The 13605-nt window shown below is 33.3% G+C and overlaps 1 protein-coding gene across 1 annotated transcript; it reads left to right on the forward strand.

The window, feature by feature from the left end:
• Nucleotides 1-3802: 3802 nt before the first annotated feature.
• LOC130220281 (butyrophilin-like protein 3) lies at nt 3803-13370 on the forward strand. The gene is made up of 12 exons (XM_056452652.1): nt 3803-4003; nt 4634-4702; nt 5211-5561; nt 5658-5930; nt 8880-8996; nt 9429-9461; nt 9654-9695; nt 9953-9994; nt 10256-10297; nt 10582-10626; nt 10855-10881; nt 11721-13370. The coding sequence occupies exons 2-12, from the start codon at nt 4645-4647 to the stop codon at nt 12296-12298; spliced, it is 1608 nt and encodes a 535-aa protein (XP_056308627.1). The 5' UTR covers nt 3803-4003; nt 4634-4644; the 3' UTR covers nt 12299-13370.
• The last annotated feature ends 235 nt before the right edge of the window (nt 13371-13605 follow it).

Consider the following 13605-nt stretch of genomic DNA (forward strand, 5'->3'; position numbering starts at 1 on the left):
TTGGCCGCATCACAAGCCTTGTGTAGTCGTTTGCGAAACATACTAACATAGTCTAAAATGTATTTATATATTCAAAACTTTGAACTTAGATTGAGATCTATTTGATCTAAATGCAAAAACAGGATTATCCTGATCCCATCAGAAGGGTGGATTCAGTTGTGAATTTTTTTAACCAGGTAAGATAAAAAAAAGTTTTTGGTTACTGAGGATATATGAATTCCTTCATATTTTAAGCCTATATGAAGCATGTCACATCTAATAAGATAAACAACAACAACAAAATCAAAGCAGTATTGCATTAGAACAAACTAAAAATGTAACATGTTTGTTGATTAAAGTGTTTCTGTTTCTACCATTAAAACAAACAATGGCTGTGTTGTGGACACTGGTATTTCACCTACATGTTGTTCTATGCTAAGCCAGTAGGCTACACTGTTGCTTCCATTTAAGGCTCTGGTAAACAGGATTTGGTAATCCTGAAATTTGATATTTGGATCACAGTGTTCCTTTAAAAAAACCGTCATAAGTAAGATAGATCAGATAATCCTGGATAGCAAAACATGGCATTTCCAAACCTCGACCAATTGGATCCATATTAATATTTTGAAAAATTGGGCCCAGATGAATTGAATTGCACTATTTGAAAAGATTTCAGTAATTTAGATCAACTAGGATGATCAAGTCTTTTTCTATCTGCATAAAATATCATAAATTACAAGCATATACGAGTATGACGGGTTTTCTGTGGGATCTAACAGTATTCAAATACAAAAATGTAGCAATCAAATGTAAAATAACATATTCATCATTTATAAATAACTTGATACAATAATATAAAAACAACATTTAATAATATCTTTATATTTAATAAACAACCCAATCCTGCGATGTGACTATTGTGGAGACACACATTGCAATATTGATGCTCAAAACTGTCCTAAACAGAATTATTAAAATGTTAATTGAGGGTAAAACGACAGGAGCATAAATAAACATTAGCATGAAACAAAAACAGACAGAGAAATACAAATTCAATTAATACAACCTAATTATCATATTTATACATTACTCGCTATATAAGGAAAAATAAATACATCACAAATAATATGAAATATTATTATGTGAAGTTTTTTTTCCCTCTCCGCTGTCGCCACTGGCTTGCATGGTTTGGGATCTGTAAAGCTGCGCATCGTTGGATTTGCTCTTCAGTGTTTGGACTCTCAGTAGTGATTATTAAACCACACTGAACTGAGCTAAACTGAACTGAACTTAAACACTACAAACTGAACTACACTGTTCCTATTTACTATGACCCTTTATGTGAAGCTGCTTTGACACAATCTACATTGTATAAGCGCTATACAAATAAAGGTGAATTGAATTGAATTGAAATAAAATTACGAGAGCCGCGCTAAGTGGCTTGTGAAAATGTCCAAAAATGTATGTAAAAAATTTATTAATCTATAACTTTAACCCTCTGAGGTGATTTCGGGGACCCTAAGATGTTTTAACATGCCCTGACATTTGCGTTTATTTCAGCTACTTATTACACAGTATTGGCCATCATGCATCTTTTTTGGTCAGACTGTGCTACAATAATATGTGATAACAATCTATTATTCAACTAGAATAAATAGGCTAATATAAATAGAAAGCTAAATAAAACCAACAAATAAATTTTAATTAAATTTTAATTTAAATTTTAACAAATAAATTTATTACAATTAGGCATGGGATGATAAGCGGTTTCAATGTATAACATGGTTTGGAAAAGTCAAGTTCTAAATTCGTTAAAAAAAATTCTGTTACACCGCTCCTATGGTTTACGTAAGATTTTTTGTGTTTTGTTTGTTTTTTAGGACAACAGTATCTTCAGCAGAAAAAAATATCAAAATAAAAATACAATATAAATTGTAATTAAATCTGTGTTTTTAAAACTAAGGAAGACAGCAGAAGTCAATGATTCATTTGAATTATTTAGCCTGACATGTTTACTGCTCCAAAATATTTTAACTGTTTCTCAAAATAAATTTTTAGGTTTTTTTTTTTCCAGAAATTTCGTTTGCAGGGTAAATACAATAACCTAATTATAATTATTTAAAAAAAAAATTGTGATACAAAAACGATTAAAGTAAATACTAAATATTTTCTAGATAATATTTTAGATCCATTTAATCGATACCAATAATTACTCATAGAAAAATGTGATCCTCGTACAAAATAAAACCTGTATTTGCAAGAACAAAACTGGATCTGATTAAGTATATTTATAATATTTGGTCATATTACTTTGTTTTGGGTCTGATCACATTACATGTACAGCTGAGTAACTAAAACACTGTAATTCTGTGAATGGTGTTTATTATTCTAATAAGCTCCATTATTAAATCCACAGCAGAAGTTCTTGGTGTTAGGGACATTCTACCAGAAACGGGCCTGACTTAAGCTTTTGTCCTCAAAAAAAATCATACAAAAACAAGCATAAAAACCTACAATTCAATGATAGAGCGCTTCCTTGATCATTGTCAGTTTCTTCTCCAGAAAATAATATCATTTCCGAGTCATAGGCTTAACCGTGTATTGCACATATTTTATGTTCAAATTAATAAAAATGTGACAGGACTGACAGAAACATGGGACAATTGTTAAATAGTATTTATTTGTAGAATTTGTTTATAATTTCATATTTTTAATCATTTTATGTAACGTTAAATGATAACTTAAACTTGCTATTTCTTAAGATTTTTTTTCTAAGTAACTGTTTTAGCATAACAAAACCATTAAAGCTGTAGGTTCAGTTGGGCTGAGGATAAGGACAATGACAGGGTTTGTACATTTGTAAAGTGTTTTTAATAAAGAGAAACAATCTGAGAACCAAATGAATGACACTCCTCTACAGAACAACTCACAGAAATCAACCATCAGTCCATTTTAGACATTTGTGGGACGAAATACTTTTCATTTGCTGTATTTGTTTTCATTTCAGGCACAGCTAATGTACATTTCTGGTAGAATATCCCGTCAGTTGCGCTGCTGATCATATTAACGAAGAGCTGCTGATGATCTGTAATGAACTCGATAAAGCTGTACCTCCAGTGAATGCGGCGGGCACTATCCTGTGTCCGGTTTCTCTGCTGGATGAGAGCAGCCTGAGCTGAGCCCGCTGAGAGACATTTAGAGAATATTTAAGTAAATTCAACGATCTGATCATTTCTGCTGCTGTAGTTTGACCTATAGAAGACTGCAACTGCGGCGTGACAGAAGTACAGTGAGCGGAAGGACCTCGCAGGAGCTCACTGATGACGTCAAACTGCAGTTTGATACATGCCTGTGTAAAATGTCTATCTATATATGTCTGTCTGTCTGTTTAGACAATCTATAAATAGCCTATTTAAAAAATTTAATTACTGCATTACTATGTTGAATGCACTTCTGGGTCACACGTCGATTTTCAACCGCAGGGGTGGGTCTTTATTTGAATGGGAATGACATATGCGGTCTCGCATAAGAAGCATTGATGTTTGGTCTGCAGACCGATCTGAGTGTGCATGTGTTTTAATGTTAAGACTTTTGCCTTAATTTAATTTGCTTGCCGTGGTTCATTGTTGTTCTAATGAAGTTTTATTAAAATGTTAAATATTAGTAACCGTGTATTTTTTTTTATTATTTTTGTATTGAAAAAATAAGACTTTTATCAAAATACTGAATGAAACATTACCACCCAACACAAAAACAATACACAATAAATAAATTGGGCTAAAAAAAAAAAGGCTCAAACTGAAACTAAATGAAGAGCCAAACACCGTCAGAACACCAGCTCTTCTAATGGAGCCGAGTCAAAAGAGCCGAATTGGGAGTGCCGGACTTACCATGATCATCTGATCAGAAAAAACGAAAGTAAAACTAACAGAGAAAGGTTCTCTTTCCTTTATAGGCATTAGAGTCAAATAATCGTATCAAATTATTCGGACACTCTTGTGAACACAGCAGTGTTAAATTCAAGGTAAGCCATGCATTTATCCAGCGAGGGTTTTAGTCAGTGAATAGCTAGTAACGTAAGCTATGTTTTACTTCCATACGTAAATAGGCCAACATCTTTTTATGCTTCTGTACGTAGGCCACTTTAATAATATCATCGCCTGCTCGGACGCCATGGTGCTTGAAAGAGCTGAATTTTGCAATTATAACCTGTTCGCGTATAACATAAGATAATATGTTAAAAGCAAAACAAACGAACATTCATTTGCGTTACTATAGCACATAGAAAGGGCTTTAAAAATGAGCATGGTCAAATACCATCCCTTCTGAAAAAGGCTATTTTCTAGCTAATGGACAAGACATTTTTGCTGTTTTTTTGTTTATCCCACGTGTAATATATTTTATTTTCACTTGTTTGCATACTGTATGACTACCACACATTAGTAGGCCTATTCGTAGTACAATTTTCTTGTCAAACATTCATCAATAAGTATACATACTCAGGTACTTCTTTTTAATTGTAGACGTGCATGAAAAATAATTTGTCCTATAAGTGTTATGATAGAATATTCTGTGGCAAAATTCATCTAAATGCATCATTCTGTAAGTTATTTATTAAAAGGTTTTAATATCATATTTTTTTTTTTTCTTTCAGTGTTTTTGGAGATGAAGTTGGTTTGTTTGATTCTGCTAATTTTAGATGGAATTACAGATTCACTATCAGGTAATTATTCACATCAACATATAAAGAGCTGAAGTGTGTGCACTATAGATTAAACTGCTGTTGTTCAGCTGATCAGGTTTATTATTTTAACTCAATGTACATCACATTTATTGCACAAGATTAATGATTGTGAGCTGATTTGTGAAGGACGGCCACTGCTTTTACTCTGAAATCCCAGAAACACTACAGTCTCATTCCCACACTTGTGGACTATACTATAGTTAGTTTTATTCTAATAACTTTGTAATAATTTTTGTTTTGGTTGTGACAATGATGGAAATGATCCAGTTGCCTTAAAGGCAGAGCTCACCCAAAAATATGACCTGTGAAGTTTCCTCACCATTTTCTCACACTTAATGAAGTATCTAAACAGAGTTTTTCTTCTGATGATATACTTAAGAATGTTGGGGGGGAAAAAACAGTAGTTGACTTGCATTGTGGGCCGGCATTTTAAAAAGACATTTTGTTTTTTTGTTTTTACATCCATGCTTTCTTTCTCTTGTAACAGAGCAGTATAAAGTAGTGGGATCTGCAGATCCTGTGTTAGCATTTGCTGGTGAAGATGTGATTCTGCCCTGTTCAGTCAAACCCAACATCAGTGTTGTGGACATGAAAGTGGAGTGGTTTAGACTTGATCAGAAATACTCAGTAGTTCATCTCTATGAGGATCATGTAGACAGAAACACAGAGCAGATTGAGTCCTACAGAGGGAGAACTGAACTCAATCATCAACAACTACAGACAGGAAACGCATCACTCAGACTATCAGCCGTGCAAGTGTCTGATGAAGGACGTTATAAGTGTTTTATTCAGTCCAGCTCCTGGTCTGATGATGCCACGATTAATTTTAAAGTTGAAGGTGAGAAAACCAATACTATTAAACATTTAAGTATGATGTATACTGTATGATGATGTTGTTTAATTTGCTCCTTGAATGTTTTCTGTTGTTCTGTAGCTGTAGGAAGTCCTCCAGTGATCACAGTAGATGGATTTGATCATTCAGGTGGGCTTCATCTACAGTGTGAATCTGAAGGTTGGTATCCTGAACCTGATCTTGAGTGGCTGGACAGTGATGGAGTCAGATTGAGTCCAGAAACTACAGAAACACACAGAAACACAGATGGATTCAGTGTGAAACACACCGTCACTGTTCATCAGAGAGATGGCAAGATTCACTGCAGAGTCAAAATGAAGCATCACATGCTGGAGGCACTTATCACCACTACAAGTGAGTACAGGGTCTTTATTTGTCGGGTTATTTTTTCATGAAGTAAAATGATTATATGCTTTGTCTATTATGTTATTTGTAAGCAATAGACATTTTATTACATTTGTATAGTAATCACCTGCCATTTGATACACACTGTGATTAATCACCAGGGTTCGTACAGGTGCTGGAAATCCTGGAAAATGCTTGATTTTTAATATATTGTTTTCAAGGTTAGAAAAGTGGTTGGATTTTGGGCAAAGTGCTTGAACCTGTTTAAAATTGAAGGACTCGAAATTACGACCGTTTTGGTCGCATATGTGCCCGAAATTTTATCTATGCGAGCTTCACGCAGAATGCATATTTGCACGCAGCGCTCAGGAACAGTTTTAAACAGTCGTCATGTCAACTTGCTGCAGTAAACAAAGCCCACAATGCCCGCCCCACCGCTCTTCTGATTGGCCCACTGCTTGCAATGAATGCGAATGGATTGGTTAATATAAGCTGTCAATCAGTTCAGATGAGATACTGCCAATAATATCCAGCTGCAGGCCCGCAGAACCACACACGTTTTAGGCACACACAATCTGGCACACACAATCTAGGCAAACCATATATGGTTACGACGGATGTTAATGTTATTAACGTCTTCTTGGACATCGTCATCATTATATTTTGATATTAATGGTTAATAAATATTGTACACAATATACAATAGTGTTTACTTTATTTCACAGATATTGCGATCGAGACGGGCGAATGGGGGAACGTTGTTTCCGATCACCATTCAATATAATAGACTGAACAGTTTTCTAACATACATTTTATATGTAATAAAAATCTTTTTACATGTAATAAATGTATAACACTATATTAATATTTTACTCAAGCAATTTAATAGTGTGTATTTGCTTAATTTTCTAATAACTTTTTAATTAATGATTTCCCACAATAAATACCCTAGTAATTTATAGTAAGCAAAGTATTGTTTTTAAACCAAAATTTAGCAATAGAAACAAATTAACTATTAATAATTAATTTAAAAATAATAATAAGTAAATATATATATAACAGCTGTGACAGTTTAGTAAAAGATAGTAGTTTATAATCAGATAATCAGTTAAGATAATCAGTTTATAGCTATGTTATATATTGCTTAAATGATTAACTACAGTAATTCATTTTAATGAGACACATTATCGTTTGCTTTTTATATTTTACAACGAAGTTATTTTAACCAAGTATGACAATATTAAGATCCAAAAATTTGTTTATTACACTTATTCCTACAATTAGACGATCTATTATGTTTTCTTTGTGTATGTGGACACGTGAATAAAGTCATAAGTGTCTTTAATTAATTATTTTTATTTACATAATTTGGGTTCAGAAACTGCAGAGATGTTAAAACGATCGTTACGATCATAGGCGTCGCTAGACCCAATTTACTGGGGCACGTGCCCCAGTAAAAATCTCCAGTGCCCTAGTAAATGCATTGAGATGTGATTTACTTCATATGCAAGTGTATTTATTAAGAGTGGTAATTCCGAAATAAAGACGTTATTCTCTATGTGCAACCGAACCAACGCTGGTGAAAGCAATGTAGTTTATTCAAAAAGCAAACTGACGCTTGTCCGCGTGTGCGCAGAGAAATTGCGCCTCTCCGCGTGTGCGCCTCTCTCACGCGCTGCTCTTCTGCCGGTGCAAGTCCCGGTAGTAAACATGTGCGCCAAAAAAGCAGGCTACTTACTCGTCAAGCGTCGCTCATGTGTTGTAAAACCGGCGTAACAGCCTTTTTGTTTAGCTAGTCGACAAAACTAAAGTTTAAACAATATGATGGTGATCTTACTAAGCATGCTTCCTGATTTTTTTGGATGAAGCAAAAAGGAGGGATGAGGAGTCAGGGAGGTAAAGACTTAACGAACCTAATTCTAAGTCTAAGACAACTGATAATTCTATAAAACATCTTTTTGTATTTTATTGAATTGTCTATAGAATTTCATTCAAATGAAATTAATATTTATGCAAAAGATTTCTTAAATGATCTTAGCATATCACTCCAGGTTTGTCTAAACATTGTTTTCCAGTTACATTTAAGATTATTTAGAATAATAATTGTATTTTATTTATAATAAATATTTCTTTAAAAAAAAAAATATATATATATATTTTTAAGAAATATTTAAAAAAATATTTCAGTCCAAATACATGTGCCATAGGTGAATTGAATAAGCTAAATTGGACGTAGTGTATCTGTGTGAATGCAAGAGTGTATGGGTGTTTCCCAGTGTTGGGTTGCGGCTGGAAGGGCATCCGCTGTGCAAAACATATGCTGGATAAGTTGGTGGTTCATTCCGCTGTGGCGACTCCTGATTAACAAACGGACTAAGCTGAAAATAAAATGAATGAATGAATTGATGAAAGCTTACAAACTATGGTTTCCATATTTGGTGACTGATTTTCACAGTTGACATAGGAACAGTTCATTAATTTGCAGCAAGGATATTCTCAGACTCATAAGGATTCAATTTTTTACATGAATTTTGAATAGCAATTCACGTGAAATATCATGAACGCCTGGTCTTGAAAGTTTGGTACTACACTCAAACAAAATCTGACTGTTAGCTCATTTTTAAGATATGAACTTTAGGTAAAAAGAGACCAAACTTAAAAAGATACTTCATCCAATAACTAAACTTTTTTTTGTTTACCATTTTTGGGTGAACTATCCCAATAAATCTATGCTCAAGTATTCAACAATTTAAGTTGAAATGTCATATTGTGTTTTGTAAAATAGCACAAATTATAGATTTAAATGTGGAAAAGTACACACAGCAAATATAAACGTAATTTACCGCGGTTGTTAGGTGCTGGAAAAGCATAAACATGCACCTTGAAGGTGCTTGAAAAGTGCTGGAATTTGAAGTTGGAAAAGGTGTACGAACCCTAAATCACTATTTTGTTTTGCAGGTAATATGTTTACTTCATGGAGGACATCAGTGATCATCATTTCAATTTGTGTTTTACTCAATGTGATTGCTGGAATACTGATAGCTGTGAATGTTCAGAAATACAGAGGTTACAGAGGTAAAGTTATTTTCCATTTTTAGAGCTATGGAAATAAAATGATCTAAAAGTAATTCTGCAAAAATTTAGTTTTTGAGAATGCATTGTGATTTTCTTTAATTGATTCTGAGCAGATAGCATGAGGTAGATAGATTGGGTTAGTTTATTAGTTTATTTATCAAAGTAATGAAGAATTTCCACTAAATAGCAGACGGTTGTCTGATATTAAAGTTTTAAAAGTTGAGTTTAAATGTAAGCTTGACACTTTTTGGCTGTACAAAGACAAGGATGCAATGTAAATATGGTTGATGAGGACACTTCGTGTGCCCTAAGCCAAAAGGTTAAAAACATTTTAAGTGTCTCTGCTTCACTGCAAAATGTTATTGTCCCAATACTGTTGTTTTTTAATACACATATGTGTTGCTTTTTTCGTATATTCTGAATTTTCTACAGCACACAATCAACAAAGGGAGAAAAAAAAACACGGTAAGTCTGTTTATTGATTTAAACATATAAAATATATTTTCATCCACAAACTGTTTGATTATCAGACACTGTATTGACGTTTTTGTAAAAAATCTTTTCTCCTTTTCTCCAAAGTTATATTAGTATTTAATGCTTTGTTAGTCTGAATTTTATTCAATTATTTTTTTTGTCTTTATTTTGAATTTTCTTCAGAATATGATAATCTATGGCGTGAGAAGAGGAAAATAAAAGAGGGTATTTATTGATATTTATTATACCATTGACACTTTTACAATATTGTCTTAAAGATATGAATATATATAAGTCATTTCGAACTTTTCTTACACAAAATGTTTAATTAACAGATGTTTGTAAAATGTAGTGAAATTTTTGTGGATATCTTATGTCCCGGGATTTGCAGTTGTTGTCCCTCAATCCAAATTTTTTATTAGTATTTAATGCTTCTGTTGTCTGAATACATTTTTTTTCTCTTTATTCTGAATTTTCTTCAGAACATGATGAACTGCTGAAGGAGAAAAACAAAATACAACATGGTGATTTTATTGTTGTTTTAATGTGTTGACAGTATTACACCATTGTCTTTAAGATATTTATTTATAATCCATTTAAAGTCTGTTTTATCCACAAAATGTTTGATTACCAGACACCGTATTGTTATATTTTTGTTTATATCTTGTGTCCTGTGATTTGCAGTTGTTGTTAATCCAAATTTATTGAATACTTCTATATTTAATGCAAATGTATTCTGTTGTTTGTATTATTTTTTTCTTCTCCTTATCCTGAATTTTCTTCAGAACATGATCAACTGCTGGAAGAGAAGAACAAAATACAACATGGTGATTTTATTGTTGTTTATTACAATTTCAGTTTATTACTTGCTCATTCAAAAACTTTTTCAGCCATAAAATATCTACTTAAAGTACTGTGTGTGTTATTTTGTGTATATTACATTCTGCAACTAGTCTGCATTTGTGTATTTAATGTATTCAGTCTCCAAGCATAGAATTGTGTGATATTTCTATAAATGTAAATTAATGAGCATAACTTACCTTTTTATTAGTTTAGATGATAGTATTTTAATGTGTTTTTTCCCTGACTTATTTTTATTATATATTTTTAGAACGTGATCAGCTTCTACAAAGTCAAAGAATGATTATACCAAAAGGTAAGTTTGTTTTATATGGGTTTATTAAAATAACCATCATTATTCTGCAAAACATTAAATACTAAATCAAGAAATGATTACTGATTTTATAAACTGATTTATAAACTGAGTGAAACTCTCTTGGATTTGTTGTTCTTCTAGTGGTAATTTAAATAAATCATATCAATATTGATCTAATTGTAAATTCTGTTAGAAATGCTTTAGTAATATCATACTTTGTATTTTTAGCTATTACACATTTAAGACAACACATGGGTAAGTGGATATTTTAATTTGTTATAATAATTGAATAATTTCAACACTTTAATAATTTTACTATCCTATATAGATAATTATGTTTAACATTATTATATTATATATATTTTATATGTTTAATGTGTAATTATCCAACTTAACCTCTTAAGGCCCAAGCTGTTTCATTACATGCATTTTTTGTTTCTCTTTGCTATTTGGGCGCATTGGAACCTAATTAGAATACCACCTAAGTGTCATCTATTGATATGATGTACTTTTAGAAAAAAATGATGTCCATATATGTGGACTCGTGGTCCGAATTTACATAAAACACAATAAAGTCACCTTTGTGTAATAGAATAAAACTCTTTATTTCTGCCTTGAACACAGCAGTTTTTTCCTGCCTGTTTTTTAATGCATTAATAACACATACACACATATTTTTGGATCATGTTTTGACTATCAGTAAAAACAACATTTTTTTGTCCATTTTGAACAGTTAAAATAGTGTTTGAGACATTTCATATGCTGCAAAACAGTTGCAGGATGACACTATGTCTGTAACAAAATATAAAATATAAGAGCTAAAATGTGCTGTCCCACGTATGTGGCCACTAAGCCCTAGGAGGTTAAATTGATAAATGCCATAAAAAAATACACATTTAAACTATTAAAAGTTTAAAGCAGAAACAGCAGACAGGACAAATTAGTCAACACAATAATGGTCATATAATTTCAGTCAGTCAGTAAGAGAGGATGTGAAATTAATTACTTAAGTGTTTCATAATGATCATTCAACATTGCCTTTGTTTTTAAGGTTTTAAAGTGTTTATTAGTAATCAAATTTTCTAAATTTCCAGCAGTGACTGTGACTCTGGATGCTGATTCTGCTCATTGCGATCTCATTGTTTCTGAAGATGGAAAAGAAGTGAAATGTGGAAACACAGAGAAAGGAGAGAATGAGGATAAAGACAGGTTTACTGAATATCTCGGTGTACTGGCAAAGGAGGGATTTTCTTCAGGGTGTTTTTACTTTGAGGTGCAGGTGAAGGATCAAACTGAGTGGTATTTAGGAGTGACCAGAGAATCTGCTGACAGAAAGAAGTTGATCAGTCCTGAGAATGGATACTGGACTGTAGGGAAGAAAGCTGATAGTTACTGGGCTCATGGGATTTCAAGTGTCTCTCTTTCTCTGAGAGTGAAACCACAGAAGGTCGGTGTGTTTGTGAATTATGAGAAGGGTTTTGTCTCTTTTTATGATGTTGACTACATGTTTCATATCTACTCTTACACTGGTCAATCTTTTAATGAGAAACTCTATCCATTTGCTAGTTTGGGGGATGTGTGTAATGAAAACTCTACACCACTGATTATCTGTGATGATTACCAGTGGTGGACAAAGTCCACAAACCTTGAGTTTAAAGAAGAGCTGCACTAGGAAAAATATTACTCCAGTAAAAGTGCTCCCATTGCACTGTCACTTGCAGGGGTGTAGCAAACATTTTAAAAGTGGGGGGGACAGCTGTATGAGATCATACGTTCATATAATTATTAATCACCTGTTTCTAAATGGTCTGTCCCTAAAAGTGAGGGGGACGAATTCCCCCCGTCCCTCCTGGTTGCTACGCCCCTGGTCACTTGTGTAAAAGTACATGTTACAGTTATATGTATATGCCTATATGTTTTGCTTGTGTGTGCGCTCTCTCTCTCTCTCTCTCTCTCTCGCTCTCTCTCTCTCTCTCGCTCTCTCTCTCTCGCTCTCTCTCTCTCTCTCTCTCTCTCTCTCTCTCTCTCTCTCTCTCTTTCACTCTCGCTCCCTCCCTCTCTCTCTGTGTCAATTCTCGGATACGCCCATTCCAGTTTCCCATTCGTCCGTGAAGATGTCTTTCTCTATTCCACCATCAACATTGCTACCAATCAGGATAAGGACTCAAAGTTTAAAGGGACGCGAGCGGGGAAGCTCGTTTTGCTTTTGCTCTATCTTGCTTGCGTTTTCTTTGCTTGCTTTTGTGTGTGTTTTGGCTTATTATGTGATGTGATATTGATGTGAATTTAGAGTTTTGATTTTGGTCTTGTTCTTGTGTTCATCGCTGTTACTGTCTTGTATGTGTGCTTTGTGGAAATCCCCTGATCTCTGGCGTCAGCCTTGCTCTGGGATTCGAGGAGTTTAGATGTCACGTGACATACATCTTAAATCACGTAGATAACTCCACTGTCTAAACACTCTAGTTTAGAAGTGAGTGCCACCCGCTGTAAGTTTTATCCGTACTTTTGGTTAGTAGAGTAGATTTAGTTATAGCGTGGAAACGCTGAAGATGTTGTTTATTTTCTATTAGATTTGGGTGTTTTGTTATTTTGCTTTCATTTATTTGGCGCCACTTAATTCTCATTTCCCCACCCATAATATACGTCGATTTCTTCTCTTTTGTGTGATCTTGTAAATAATGCTTTTTTCTTTTCTTTTTGACTTCTTTCACAATTGTAAATAAATTCACTTATTTTTGGCAGTATTTTGGTTGTTGTTGTTGAAATTTTGCCACCAACTCACCACAAATTTTAACTACATTAAATGTTACCTCTTAAACCCTAGAGCAAAAATATAAAGTCATAACAGTACAAAAGTATTAAGTATTTTACTACATTATCCTGTGCACACTGGCAATATCTGATTTACTGTTACAGGGATTAGTTTTGGATCATAAGAACACTTAATTTCCAGCATATTTGTTTGCTGCTGAATCTCCA

The sequence above is a fragment of the Danio aesculapii genome, unplaced genomic scaffold, assembly GCF_903798145.1.
Source record: "Danio aesculapii unplaced genomic scaffold, fDanAes4.1, whole genome shotgun sequence".
NCBI lineage: Eukaryota > Metazoa > Chordata > Actinopteri > Cypriniformes > Danionidae > Danio > Danio aesculapii.

What these genes read in the sequence shown, in the direction of transcription:
- LOC130220281 (XM_056452652.1), top strand. Translation starts at nt 4,645, where the DNA reads ATGAAGTTGGTTTGTTTGATTCTGCTAATTTTAGATGGAATTACAGAT. An exon ending in GAAATACAGAGGTTACAGAG is followed by an intron (nt 8,997 to 9,428) that starts GTAAAGTTATTT and finishes AATTTTCTACAG; the next exon opens with CACACAATCAACAAAGGGAG. An exon ending in ACATTTAAGACAACACATGG is followed by an intron (nt 10,882 to 11,720) that starts GTAAGTGGATAT and finishes CTAAATTTCCAG; the next exon opens with CAGTGACTGTGACTCTGGAT.